This window comes from Myotis daubentonii, chromosome 9 (assembly GCF_963259705.1).
Source record: "Myotis daubentonii chromosome 9, mMyoDau2.1, whole genome shotgun sequence".
Lineage (NCBI taxonomy): Eukaryota > Metazoa > Chordata > Mammalia > Chiroptera > Vespertilionidae > Myotis > Myotis daubentonii.
This window is the reverse complement of record NC_081848.1, coordinates 83716998-83730164: the sequence shown is the minus strand read 5'-3', so window position 1 is coordinate 83730164 and position 13167 is coordinate 83716998. Positions and strand designations below refer to the sequence as shown.

At 58.6% G+C, this 13167-nt stretch overlaps 3 protein-coding genes across 10 annotated transcripts in view; 2 read left to right on the top strand and 1 right to left on the bottom strand.

Moving 5' to 3' along the window:
* Positions 1-2417, top strand: part of MYRF (myelin regulatory factor) — a 31100-nt gene extending 28683 nt beyond the window's left edge. For 4 of the 7 annotated variants that reach the window (XM_059710460.1, XM_059710459.1, XM_059710461.1 and 1 more), the window contains 2 exons: positions 897-971; positions 1159-2417. In XM_059710460.1, coding sequence (XP_059566443.1) covers positions 897-971; positions 1159-1239 — 156 coding nt within the window. In that variant the 3' untranslated portion in view covers positions 1240-2417. The remainder of the gene's footprint in view (positions 1-896; positions 972-1158) is intronic. The other 3 variants (XM_059710463.1, XM_059710462.1, XM_059710464.1) reach the window with 1 other exon arrangement.
* A 1589-nt stretch (positions 2418-4006) lies between these two features.
* TMEM258 (transmembrane protein 258) lies at positions 4007-7975 on the bottom strand. The gene is made up of 4 exons (XM_059710457.1): positions 7854-7975; positions 5354-5463; positions 4689-4825; positions 4007-4111 (listed from the first exon to the last, which is right to left on the bottom strand). The coding sequence occupies exons 1-3, from the start codon at positions 7854-7856 to the stop codon at positions 4699-4701; spliced, it is 240 nt and encodes a 79-aa protein (XP_059566440.1). The 5' UTR covers positions 7857-7975; the 3' UTR covers positions 4007-4111; positions 4689-4698.
* Positions 7976-8111: 136 nt separating this feature from the next.
* FEN1 (flap structure-specific endonuclease 1) lies at positions 8112-12721 on the top strand. 2 transcript variants are annotated; one of them, XM_059710455.1, is made up of 2 exons: positions 8112-8315; positions 10830-12721. In XM_059710455.1, the coding sequence occupies exon 2, from the start codon at positions 10844-10846 to the stop codon at positions 11984-11986; it is 1143 nt and encodes a 380-aa protein (XP_059566438.1). In that variant the 5' UTR covers positions 8112-8315; positions 10830-10843; the 3' UTR covers positions 11987-12721. The 2 variants fall into 2 exon arrangements, with proteins under 2 accessions (XP_059566438.1, XP_059566439.1); XM_059710456.1 differs by having other exon boundaries at positions 10797-12721.
* Positions 12722-13167: the final 446 nt, after the last annotated feature.

The window sequence follows — 13167 nt, the reverse complement described above, 5'->3', positions numbered from 1 at the left end:
ACTCAGCACAAGTTATGGGAGTTTCTCCTCAGCCTTCACAGACGCACTGGGACCCCATCGCAGGCCCTGTGTGGGGCCCCGTGGGAGACAGACGTGCAGAGAAACCTGAGTTGGGGGGGTGGGGGGCCCAGGAGGCCCCACGGAGCGGGCAGCACGAGAAGCTGGGCGAGAGCCCGGCACGGCGCTCAGGGGCCGCCTGGCTCAGGCCTGGGCACACGTCCCGCCGGGCAAAGCCAGAGCCTCGGGTGGGAGCTGGGCCCGCTGCCCGCGCCGGTCCACGCTGTCCTGCCAGGGAGAGCGCGTGACACAGCTGGGTTTGGGGTCCAGCTCTGCCGCGTGTCACGTGTGGTTTTAGGCAAATAACTTTCCTCACCTGTCAGCAGCGCCGCCTCCTTGGGCTGTAGGGAGGCGGGTAAGTGAGCTACTTCCATGTGCCCAGAGCCGGGGTCCTCGAACTCCGGCCCGCGGGCCACATGCAAATACAAATACTGTATTTGTGCCCGTTTTGTTTTTTTACTTCAAAATAAGATATGTGCAGTGTGCATAGGAATTTGTTCATAGTTTTTTTTTAAACTATAGTCCGGCCCTCCAACGGTCTGAGGGACAGTGAACTGGCCCCCTGTTTAAAAAGTTTGAGGACCCCTGGCTCAGAGCATCGTGGGCAGGAGGGAAGGTGGGCAGGGGGAGGGGGAGAGGCAGCTGCAGACTTGTGGGCACTTGGCTCAGTGAGTGGCTGCCATCAGGCCCAGAGCAGACCCTGCTCCCTCCCATCGCCTCAGATGTGTTTCCTCCTTAAACTTGCCCTAGAGCCCAGGGGCTCTCTGCGTTGGCCATGGAGCGGAGCGCTGGTGAGGATGGCGGCTGGGCCTGTCCTGACCCCTCTCCCCTCTCCCCAGGGCACTTCCCACCAGTGGCCAGTGACCATCCTGTCCTTCCGTGAATTCACCTACCACTTCCAGGTGGCGCTGCTGGTGAGCACAGGCCCCTGTCTCTGTGTGGGGCTTGGGGGAGAGACGGGGCTGGTGTGGGGGTGCGGGTGCAGAGCTCAGGGCAGGACTTGAGATGGTGTAAGGCCATGTCAGCGGCAAGGGGCGGGGGCGGGCTCCCCCCTTGCAACTCCCAAACCTCCTCATCCAGTCCCTCCGCCCTTCCACCCAGGGCCAGGCCAACTGCAGCGCGGAGGCCCCGGTCCCGCTGGCCACGGACTACTACTTCCGCTTCTACCGCCTGTGTGACTGAGCTGCCCTCCCGAGGCAGCCGCACGCCAGGGCCCGGGGCCCCGGGCGCCCCTCCACACTGGATGCAGTTGTTACACTGGAGCCTGTGCCGCCAGCTCTCCATCCGCGGGCATTGCCCCGGCTGAGCTGGGCCTGGCCTCCGAATGGGACACTGGAAGTCTCACACTGGAGCTGCTGCTCTCGCTGGTCACTCCTGGCTCCCACCCCGGGACCCTCTGTCCCGATGGCGGTGGGACGGCTGGCTCCAGGGCCCGGAGGCCACCCGCTCTGCCGCCCCATTGGAGACCGGGAGCTCCCTTTGGCCCTCAAGGACCTGCCTGCCTTTGAGCTGGGCGGGGGCTCGGGTGGAGCCTTGAGACTTGGCTGGGACCATGCACCAGTGGAGGGCAGACAGCCCTCACCCTCGAAGCTGCTCCCCAAGGGGTGGCCAGGAAGTGGACTTCTGGGGTGTGACTGTTACACTGGACTTGCACTTGGAAGCCTGAAGTGTGGCCCAGAGGTCTCTTCTCCCTGAGCTTGGCTCTGAGCACGCCCAGGGGCACTGCAGCAGCCCCGGATGGGAGAGCCTGACCATGTGCTAGGTACACGTCGTGCCTGGCCGAACCAGGGGTCAAGGGGGCCAGGAGGCCAGGTAAGCCTTGGAGCCTTGAAGCCTTGACCCTGAGTGCCCGGAAGGGAGTTCCTGTGAGCTCCCGGTGGTGCGGGCCAGGCTCACAGCGGTGTCGGGCCCATCGTTCTCTGGGCGGAGGAGCAGGAACCCTGGCGAGGCAGCAGCCGCCTTGGCGGGTGGGTGGATGCAGGTAGCTTTCGCTGTTATTAATACTAAACTGCACTTCAACCAGGACGGGTCGGGGGATGGTGATGGGAGCCCAGAGGGGCCAGACGCTGGGGTGACACTTGCAAAGACAGGACCCCGGCTCGGACCTGTCCCAGTGAGACACCCATCCCATTCCTGACCACCCCAAGACTGGCCGCTCCCCCCATTCTTAGTCTGCTGGGGGCCTCGTCTCCCCAGATTAAGGGCAGGGGCTTAGGTGAGGGCAGATGTCTTCTCTCAAGTGCGAGTTCATCTCCGTGGGCGCCTGCAATGCCGAGCCACACCTGGCTCCTGGAAGTGTGGGACTCATTTAGCCCTGACATGGTTCCGACATGGGGACGGGCCGCACGGCCTTGCTGTGATCGTCTGCCACCGTTTTGGGAACCAGGCCTTGCCACTTACCTCTCATTCTCAGCTCTGAATGGGAGGCCTTTCTGTGTGTGTGTGGGGGGGGGGGGGCGCTGTGGGGGGCCCCCTTCTGCTGTGATCTCAAAGCACTTGCCCTCAGGATGGGGAGACACCGGGGGTGGGGCTAGCGGGGATGCCGGGCCACGCGGCCCCTGCCGTGGCCCCACCGCTCATTCTGACACAGGAATGACGTGGCTCACACCGTGCGGGCCAGCCTCCTGGGACTACTCTTCTCTCGCCTCCCGTGGGGGAATCCCCCTAAATGCCTTAAACTGCTCCGCCTCGCTTGTCATGATTCTGGGGCTTCCTCTGTGGGGCTGTGCTCTTGGACTGCGGCCCCTCAGTCCTTAACTGGAAAGTGACCCTCCACTGCCCCCTGGAGCCCGTCTGGACAGCACAGCCCCAGTCCGGTTGCAGCTGGCTGTTTCCATGTCTGGGGTAGCGGATCCCCAGTGCAAGGGTTGGGGCCAAGCAGGGGCTCCGAGCTGCTAGAGGGGGGGGGGTCAACCTTGGACCAAAGTTGCCTTAAGCCCAGTCAAGTGAAAGGGCCTCAGGGGAAGGGAGCGGGCCGCCTGCTGGCAGCTGCTGGGCCGGTGCTGGTGAGTGGGTGCTGTGGCTCGGTGCCCTCCCTGGGGCCCAGCAGCCATCTCTCCCTTTCTCTCCCCTGTGGCCCTTATTCCTGTAGCCACTGGGCTAATCTCCAAACTTCAAGCTGTACATAGGGCTTCTCCATGCACAAGACCCCGGCCCTCATTTATCTCCCGTAAAAGCCTGCGTGTGCATAGAGCGCCCCCTCCCCGTAACCCCCCGTTCCTGCCCCTGAGCTTCGACTCATATTTATCGTGGACCAGCTCTGACTCGAGTGGGCAGAGGGAGGCAGCCCTGGGCCTGTATGCTTCCTGTCCCCTGAACAGTTCTTTCCTTCTGAAGTAAATGCACGTGTATAAATAAACGAATAAATGCGGTTTGTATCTGAGCTTGCCTCCCCGTCTCCCTGAGATTGTTCTGGCGGGAGGTGGGGTCGCCTCTGGGGCTGGGACTCCTGGATGGACTCTGGGGTCCCGCAGCCACATGCATGCTTTACAGCCCACTGTCCTTAGCGTCAAGCGAGGCTTGGACACAGGACTCAGCAGGCCCCTTCCCTGGCCACACTCCAGGGAACTGCCCGGCCTGGGCCAAAGGTAGGCACCCCAGGAAAAAGCCGTTTTAGGGGACACGCTGAGCCTTCCAGGGCTCCCAGCCCAGAGAAGAGTAGCTACACCTGGGGCAGGGGCTGGGCCCAGGGCAGACTTGACTGGTGCGGGTCCCTGGAGAACTGTGCTCTAGAACCCACGGGAGCGGTGGGCCTGCCCCTTCCTGTCCCCAGGGAAGCCTTCGATCACAAGGACAGCCTTCCCACACCCCTGGGCCCTCAGAGGGGGAGCAGGCACCCAGGAGCAGGAACCGTCGGACAGGCAGAGAGAAAAGGGGGGCTGGACGGGGGAAGTCTGGCAGGTCTGGGCACCAGCACCCACGCCACCTGCCGAAGGAGCACCAGACGAGATGGCACACATCTGCCTTTATTGTGAGCAGCAGGCGGGACACCTCCAGCAACAGTAAAAAATTAATGTACAAAAGCAGGGATTCAGTGCAGCTGCCTGGCTGGAACCTGAAAGAGGAGAGAGGTGTCACCGTGAGACCACAGATCCTCATTTCCACTCTCTCACCGAGCCCCGTGCTCCGGGGGCAAGGGCTGAGGGCACACGCCGTTGAGGCTGAGCCACCAGAGCCAATTCTCGTGACCTGTTTGGTGGATTATCCGCAGCACAGTTGTTTGACTTTCTTTCCTCACTTAATCAGGGTTTATTTCAGCGGCCGAAACAGGACTCCTGGCAGCAAGCTTTAAGTCCCAGACCCCGACCCGCTTCGGGGCCACTCCCCAGCAGTCCCTCCAAGGTACTGGTGTGTGAGTGTGAGAATGGAATGCACAGCCCTGGGCAGCCTGCGCCCACAGCCCCGTATAGTACACCCCAAAGCCAGATCGCGGCCCTGGGCAGTGTACAGAATCACAAAGCAGGTCACACTGGGCTCAGATCCCCATCAGGAGCAGGGAAAGGGGCACACGTGTCTGGTGTCCCTATCCATTCTGCTGAGCCCCCATGAACCCAGGGGGCGTGCAGGCCCGAGGACCCCCCTGATGTGGGCGTGGGGGTTTCTCCAGTGCCCCACCCTGTCGCCGCTCTTACCCGTGGGAGCTCATACGTAGATGCCAACCCAGAGCAGCAGGAAGAGGAACCCAAAGCCCATGAAGAGCGAGGCCACCAAGGAGATGAGCAGCTCCTTGTAGATGTCCCGCGTGTACTTGGTGGACGTGACCTCATAGCTGGCGAGACGGTTAAGGAGAAGCTCAGGCACGGCCTGCACGGAGCAGGGGGCACGGCCACTGCAATTCTGGGAGCAAGGCACGGGCTACGGATTTCTGGGAGGTTTGTCCGGCTTCGCGCAGCCAGGCAGAGGCCAAGAGAGACCTGGGCTGGTGCTCCATGCAACCCCTCTGCTACCCGGGAGGAGGAAAATGAGGCCCAGGGGGTTAGGTACTTTCCCAAATAAACGGTGGAGCTGGACTAGTCCTCCGACCCCTGGCACCAGAGGGCACCCCTTCATCTACTCCCGCATTTCCTCTAGTCCAGCCGGACCCTCTGCTCACTGTCCTAGGCATCTGAGGAGCAAACCGAACTCACCGGAACTTGAAAAATACGGCCACACCCTCACCTTGGAACAGCAAGGCCTTCTCTCAACCTCCCCTCCCCACACCAGGAAACACTGGCAGGGCGCGTGCACCAGCGTGGCTCCTGCCTCCGGCTCCCACATCACCAGCCCCGGCCCGCCCGCGGCTCAGCGGAAAGGATACACGAAGAACCAGGCGGTGAAGAACATGCCAATGGCCAGCAGCACCACCGTCAGATGGGGGAAGACGGCGGGGTTCACGGGGCTGGTGTACCTGCTCATGGCCTCAAGCTCCTAGGGGCACAGAGGAGATCAGAGCCAGGAAAGAATGCCCGGCTTCAGCCTGGGCCCCCCAGGCCGCTGTGACTGCTGCCAGCCTGCCGGCCTGGGGAAGGTGGGAATCCTGCACCAGGTGGTGCCGCTTGGGGGTGACAACTGCGTCTGAAACTGTGGTGGCCGGTGTCACCCGTGAATCAGAAGGGCGGCCGAGGGGAGGCTGGGACGCCGAAAGCGGCTAATGAGCTGTGGGTCAGTGAATGGCCCCTAACGTTTTCCGAGGCGACGGACCTCTATGGAAAAAAATGTCACGAAAGGTGTGAACTCCCCGCCTGAGATAAGCCACATGGAAGAAAAAGCTGGCCTTGGCCGGGTTGCTCCATGGGTTAGAGTCTTGTCCCGGTATGCCAAGGTTGCGGGTTCGATCTCAGGTCAAGGCACATAAAAGAACCAACCAACAGGGGCGGGGGGTGGGGGTGGGGTGGGCATGAATCACCAATGAATGTATAAATAAGTGGGACAGCAAACTGATGTTTCTCTCTTAAAAAAAGTTCTATGGACCCACATCTGTCTGTGGACACTGGACTGGTACCCAGATCCCAACCTCTCCTGCATTATCCTCACTCTGTTATCATGGAATCTCAGGGTGGTCTCAGCCTCTCCTTCTGCATTACCCTCACTCTGTTATTATGGAATCTCAGCCTCTCCTTCTACATTATCTTCATTCTATTATTATGGAATCTCAGGGTGATCCCAACCTCTCCTTCTGCATTATCCTCACTCTGTTATCATGGAATCTCAGGGTGGTCTCAGCCTCTCCTTCTGCATTACCCTCACTCTGTTATTATGGAATCTCAGCCTCTCCTCATGCATTATCCTCACTCTGTTACCATGGAATCTCAGGGTGATCTCAGCCTCTCCTTCTGCGTTATCCTCACTCTGTTATTATGGAATCTCAGCCTCTCCTCATGCATTATCTTCATTCTGTTATTATGGAATCTCAGGGTGATCCCAACCTCTCCTTCTGCGTTATCCTCACTCTGTTATCATGGAATCTCAGGGTGGTCTCAGCCTCTCCTTCTGCATTATCCTCACTCTGTTATCATGGAATCTCAGGGTGATCCCAACCTCTCCTTCTGCATTATCCTCACTCTGTTATCATGGAATCTCAGGGTGATCCCAACCTCTCCTTCTGCGTTATCCTCACTCTGTTATCATGGAATCTCAGGGTGGTCTCAGCGTCTCCTTCTGTGTTATCCTCACTCTGTTATCATGGAATCTCAGGGTGATCCCAACCTCTCCTTCTGCGTTATCCTCACTCTGTTATTATGGAATCTCAGGGTGGTCTCAGCCTCTCCTTCTGCGGTACCCTCACTCTGTTACCGTGGAGTCTCAGGGTCTATAGGCAGAAGACACCAGTTAAAATCCTGTCTCCACTGAACAGCACGCGCCTCCGTCGGGGCGTTACAGCATCTCACAGTGGGTCTGATTCAGGAAAGATGACAGATGTCCGAGCGCCCGGCTCCGGCCTGGCCTAGGGTAGTGGCTCCGCAGGTGTTTGTCCCCTTCCCCGCGATCAGGGGCGATGATGAGGTCCCGCCCGTCAGGGAGGGCTGTGAACACGCAGTCTGTGCGGCGCTGACCTCCACTGTCCCCCCCCCGCCCCCCCAGCCAGTGCTTCTAAATCCCTGAACAGAACGACTCCAGGGGAGCAGACCGACCCCGTTGTTCCAGGGGACACTGGAATTCAACTCGTAAACATTTACGCCCCCCCCCCCCCCCGTCCCCCAACACGACAAAGACAATGGCTGCCTTTTACGGGGCCTCCGTTGGCAGGCCCCGTGTTCGGCGCTGGGAGTACAAAGATGAATAGACGTCGTTTCAGGGCGGGAGGCCCGGCGGAGGGGGGTCGCGGGGAGGCGTGGCCGCGGGCAGCGGAGCCCAGGAGGGCGCGGCAAGGGGCCTGCACGGAGCCGGTGGGCGCCCCCGGGAAGGGCCGCCGGCCGGGGGTTCGCCAAGCTCCCCGGGAAGGCGACGTTCGCCCCCGTTCTTGTCGCATGAGACGCGCTCGGCCGGGGAGAGAACGGCTTGGTCACAAGTAAGAGGGATAACAGCGCCAAGATAATAAAACTGCACCTCGGGGCGGGGGTCCATGGGGAAAAGGGGGGACATATGTAATACTTTCACCAACAGAGATTTTTCTTTAAATGCACCTCACGCCCCCCGCCCCCCCTTTAAGACGGGCGAGATCAAAACGTCAGCCTAAGGAGTCCATGGCCCGCGCGGGAGGCTGTGGAGCCTGGATCCCGGGCCTCCGAGGCCTCCGCGAGAGAAAGGGGTGTGGGGCGGGCCCGAGGGCTCCTCACAGCCCTGTTCCTAACTCCCATCACCCTCCTCACCCCTCTCACCATTTTGCCGGGCTCTGGGTAACCTGCCACTCCGCCACCGGAAAAACACGTCGGCAGAAGCCGGCGCGCTGCGCGGCCGGAAGAGGAAGTGGCACTCCGCGCGCGGCATTGTGGGACGTGTAGTCCGGCTGTTTCGGGTGCAGCGGGAGCTGGGGCCAGCGAGGGCCTTGGGTGGAGTGAGGGCCAGCGGTGGAGCAGGGTGAGGAAGGGTCGCCGAGAGAGTGCGTTCACCTAGCCGGGGCTGTTTGCCGCGAGGGAAAGGCGGGCCGAGCGGTCGGGCCGGCACTACGCTTCCCAGGAGGCTGTGCGCAGCGGCGGGTCACGTGACGGGAGCGCGGGCTTTGGAAGGCGGCGGAGCGAGAGGGACCCGCGGGCGAGCGGAGGCGAGAGCGGGACGGAGGACTGTCCTGGGCGACGCCGCGCCAGCCGCTAGCTGCCGAGCCCTCGCGCCCCCAAGACCAGGTGAGACCCCCTGGGAGGCGTCCCCGAGAGCGGCGGGGCCTGCGGTGCGCTGGGCGCTGTCGGGGCCGGCTCCGCGCCGGGCGGGCGCGGGTGCTGTCCCGCCACTTGCCCGCTGTGGGACGGGAAGCTCTGAGCCTCTTTAGACCCTGATGAGAAGCAGTTTTAAACCTCCTCGTGGAGACCCCGCCGCTGGGTGCTGTGCAGGGTCGCAGGTCGCCGGGCACGGGCCTCCTGGGGGCCCCGGCGGCGGGGGGTTGGGAACCAGACGGTGTGGTGCCCGGCGAGGTGCTTGCATTTCACGAGAAGGGACGCCGCCGGGTCGCTGATCCTTTTCGAAAGGACCTGGGAGGGGAGAGGGGGGCCATTGGAAGGCCTGGTGTAATAGTTCGCCGGGTGTTGGACACAGGCCGCCGTGGGTACGTGATGACACACACAAAGCTCTTTTAAGTGGATGAAAGGACAGGTTTGGGTGGAAGGAGCAAAAATAATTATGAGAGTGGTGTGTTTTTTTTAAGGTGTGAAGGGGCCTGAACCACGGAAACGCAACCCAGGGCGGGGTGACTAGGTCAGGGCCTGGGGTGGGTGGGAGCCATGGAGTTCCCGTTGGGGACTCGGTGGTGGAGCCAGCAGACAAGGGGAAGACTTAGACCTCCTGGCAGCATCGAGGTAGGAGCAGCCATCACTCCCATTCTTAGGGGTGCTGTCTGCGTCCGGGTTCTCCGGAAAAAGAACAAATAGATGCATAGCACAGGGATCTGTAACCGGGGGATCCGTGGGTACGCGCCGCCTCCCACTGCTTGAACCATTTAAGCAGAGACGGGTTGAGTCATATATGAGCGTGTATTCCAATCCTGCCAGCGGTATGGGGAGAGCACAGCAGGTCAGCCACAAAGACCTGCTCTGCACCCCCCATAGGCCAGCTGCTTGCATTGGGTCCACGGTGGAGTAGCCAGCTGGGCGGGGAAGCAGGCTGGAGGTGTGCAAAGGCCTGCAGGTGTGCAGCAGGGCCAGGGTCTGCAAAGGGCGGGCGATTCTGGTTTCTGCAGCAAAGATGTTCATCTTTCCACCATGGGGAGGGCGGGCTGTGTTGCCTGGTGAGCGCCCAGGTTCCACGCGCTGCTGCCAGCCCGGTTAGAGTGCGCCGCCTTTACTCAGAATAAAGCAGTCACGGTGAACAGAGCACGATTAACATTTCGTACAATTCCAGCTGGCTCCCCAGCCTTCTGTTTCTGCCCCTATCGGAGTGACCTGAAGAGACTTATTTTAAGGAATTGGCTTAGGTCGTGGTCGGCAAACTGCGGCTCGAGAGCCACATGGGGCTCTTTGGCCCCTTGAGTGTGGCTCTTCCTAAGCCTTAGGAGCACCCTAATTAAGTTAATAACAACGTACCTACCGATATAGTTTAAGTTTAAAAAACTTGGCTCTCAAAAGAAATTTCGATCGTTGTCCTGTTGATATTTGGCTCTGTTGACTAGTGAGTTTGCCGACCACTGGTTAGGTGATTGGAGGGGCTGGCAAGTCCAAAATCGCAGGGCACGACCTCCGTTTGCTGCTAAGGTTGTTCAGACGAGCTGGATGAGACCCCTGCCACACGGAGAGCAATCTCTCTTATTTAAAGTCAACGGATTGCAAATGTGAGCCTCATCTACAAAAATGCCATCACGGCAACACCTGGATTTGTGTTTGGTTGTAGCCTAGCCAAGCAGACACGGAACGCTAACCGTCACGGCTGCTTAGGGGAGGAAGGCGGAGGGATGATTTGGGGAAGCATAAGTGTGGTTTGCACGTATGGCAAGAAGATGGGTAGTCATGTTTATCTCACCACTTTACACATTCAGCTGTGAATTGTGGTTGCTTTGGTAATTGTCTCATCTCACCTTTGCCTAACCAGTTTTTAGAGCGAGAAGAAAGGCAAGAGGGAGAAACATCTATTTGTTGTTCCACTTATTGATGCATTCGCTGGTTGAATCTTGTGTGTGCCCTGACCAGGGGTAGAACCTGCACTGCAGCCCTGGCTTATCTGGATGATGCTCTAACCGACTGAGCTACTCAGCCATGGCCCTGACCAGTATTTGCCTGTCCCGCGGGGCTCAGTTCTGCCCTTATGGTCCCTGGACTGCTCGAGTTGGGCCAGGCACACTCTGGATTTTGCATGATACGGATGCAGATGTCTGCTTAGCCCCTATGCTAGTCCTGTCGCTGCTTTAGGCACAAAATGGTAAGTCCCTTAAGGACCTCAACAGCGTCTTATTCCTCTTAGCACCCAGTTTAGTTCTACTCAAGAAGTTAGCACTGAATCGAGTTCCTTACCAGACTGTAAGTTTCTTGCCAATGGAAACCTTGTTTTCTTCATCTTTTCATCTTCTGCAGTGCTAACTTGGTTTCCTTTTTGTTGTGTTAAATTTGTTTAGCTAAAGGCATGACAAATTGGTGAGATAGCACCAATATAACATTATTATTATTATTTTTTCATCCTTCAAGTTCCTCCTTGTGTTACTTGCCTTTCTTTTTCAGCTGTCCCTCCTGCTATGGGCATTCAAGGCCTGGCCAAACTGATCGCGGATGTGGCCCCCAGTGCCATTCGGGAGAATGACATCAAGAGCTACTTTGGCCGCAAGGTGGCCATCGATGCCTCCATGAGCATCTATCAGTTCCTGATTGCTGTTCGCCAGGGTGGGGACGTGCTGCAGAATGAGGAGGGTGAGACCACCAGCCACCTGATGGGCATGTTCTACCGCACCATCCGCATGATAGAGAATGGCATCAAGCCCGTGTATGTCTTTGACGGCAAGCCGCCGCAGCTCAAGTCGGGGGAGCTGGCCAAACGCAGTGAGCGGCGGGCTGAGGCGGAGAAGCAGCTGCATGAGGCTCAGGCTGCCGGGGCCGAGGAGGAAGTGGAGAAGTTCACTAAGCGGCTGGTGAAGGTCACCAAGCAACACAATGATGAGTGCAAGCACCTCCTGAGCCTCATGGGCATCCCGTACCTCGATGCACCCAGTGAGGCAGAGGCCAGCTGTGCCGCCCTGGTGAAGGCTGGCAAAGTCTACGCTGCGGCCACGGAGGACATGGATTGCCTGACCTTCGGCAGCCCTGTGCTCATGCGGCACCTGACTGCCAGCGAGGCCAAGAAGCTGCCCATCCAGGAGTTTCACCTGAGCCGGATTCTGCAGGAGCTGGGCCTGAACCAGGAGCAGTTTGTGGACCTGTGCATCCTGCTGGGCAGCGACTACTGCGAGAGCATTCGGGGCATTGGGCCCAAGCGGGCCGTGGACCTCATCCAGAAGCACAAGAGCATCGAGGAGATTGTGCGTCGACTTGACCCCAACAAGTACCCTGTGCCAGAGAACTGGCTCCACAAGGAGGCCCAGCAGCTGTTCCTGGCGCCCGAGGTGCTGGACCCGGAGTCCGTGGAACTGAAGTGGAGTGAGCCGAAGGAAGAGGAGCTCGTCAAGTTCATGTGTGGCGAAAAGCAGTTCTCCGAGGAGCGGATCCGCAGCGGGGTCAAGCGGCTGAACAAGAGTCGCCAAGGCAGCACCCAGGGCCGCCTGGAAGACTTCTTCAAGGTCACCGGCTCGCTCTCCTCAGCCAAGCGCAAGGAGCCGGAACCCAAGGGATCCGCTAAGAAGAAGGCAAAGACTGGGGCAGCGGGGAAGTTCAAAAGGGGGAAATAAATGCGTTTCCCTTCGTTATACCTCCTTGACCCCGGGATACCTGCTTTGTACCCTCAGGAGCTAGTGCCAGAGAAACCTGCTTGGGCAGGGAGGGGATTGCGTTGCTCCTCCAGGACTGCCCTGCTCGGTAGTGCTTTTCCCTTTTCCCTTGATCTTATGGCAGGGAGACCCCAGAGGTACTCTGTTTTCTTCTATTTTAGCTCAGGAAAATATGCCAGGCTCACACCACCCTTCAGTCAACTTAATGAACTCTGAACCCACTGTTACATAAAAGTCATAGCAACAAGTGTTGAAGGAGGGAGAGGAAGATACATGCTGGAGACCAAGGACCGAATGGAGATGGTGTCCTCGCTGGCCAGCTGTTAGCCGGTGATGGTGGAGCCAGGCTGCACTTTTCTGTCTGGGTCAGCCTGGACCCACCCTGAAGGAGAGCCAGCAGGAAGATTCAGTCTAAACAGATAGGAAGGGCTACTGAGAAATGACAGGCGGCGAGCTAGAGTCCCTGGAATTCGAAATGTGGGTTTCATTACTGGCTGTGTTTCTCGGCTGGGCAGAAACTTGAACTTGCTATGTAACTTGAATCTTTAGTTAGTTATTCAGAGGCATAAGGTGGCTTAGTTCTCATGGCCTCTCTGAGGCAGTCAGCTGAGTTGAAACTTTGGGATAAGATGCTATTGTCATGTGCTATTTTTGTTTTAAATGTATGGAAAAAAAAGTCAATAAAAGTAGGCAGAATGTAGTGTTCTTTTCATTCCTAACCTAACATGCTGGAATTGTTGTACCCTACTAACAGGCGGTTTGAGCATGGCCACAAGATGGCGCTACGCCCCCATGGAATGGCTAAAGGAACTTGGGCGGTAGGTACTTCAGCCATTTGGAGGGTGCCAGTTTATCTTGCTAGGAACAGTTACCAGTTTTCCACCTACTGTGTGAGATGAGGGAACTCCTTTGAGAACTACTCACAATTTAGTCAAGGATGGGGACCCTTTTTCTGCCAAGGCCATTTGGATATTTGTAACATCATTCACAGACCATACAAAATTACCAACTTAAAAATTAGCCTGCCCTAGTCGGTTTGGCTCAGCGGCTAGAGCATTGGCCTGCGGACCAAAAGGTTCCGGGTTCGATTTCGGTCAAGGGCATTTACCTTGGTTGCAGGCACCTCCCCGGCCTGGGCCCTG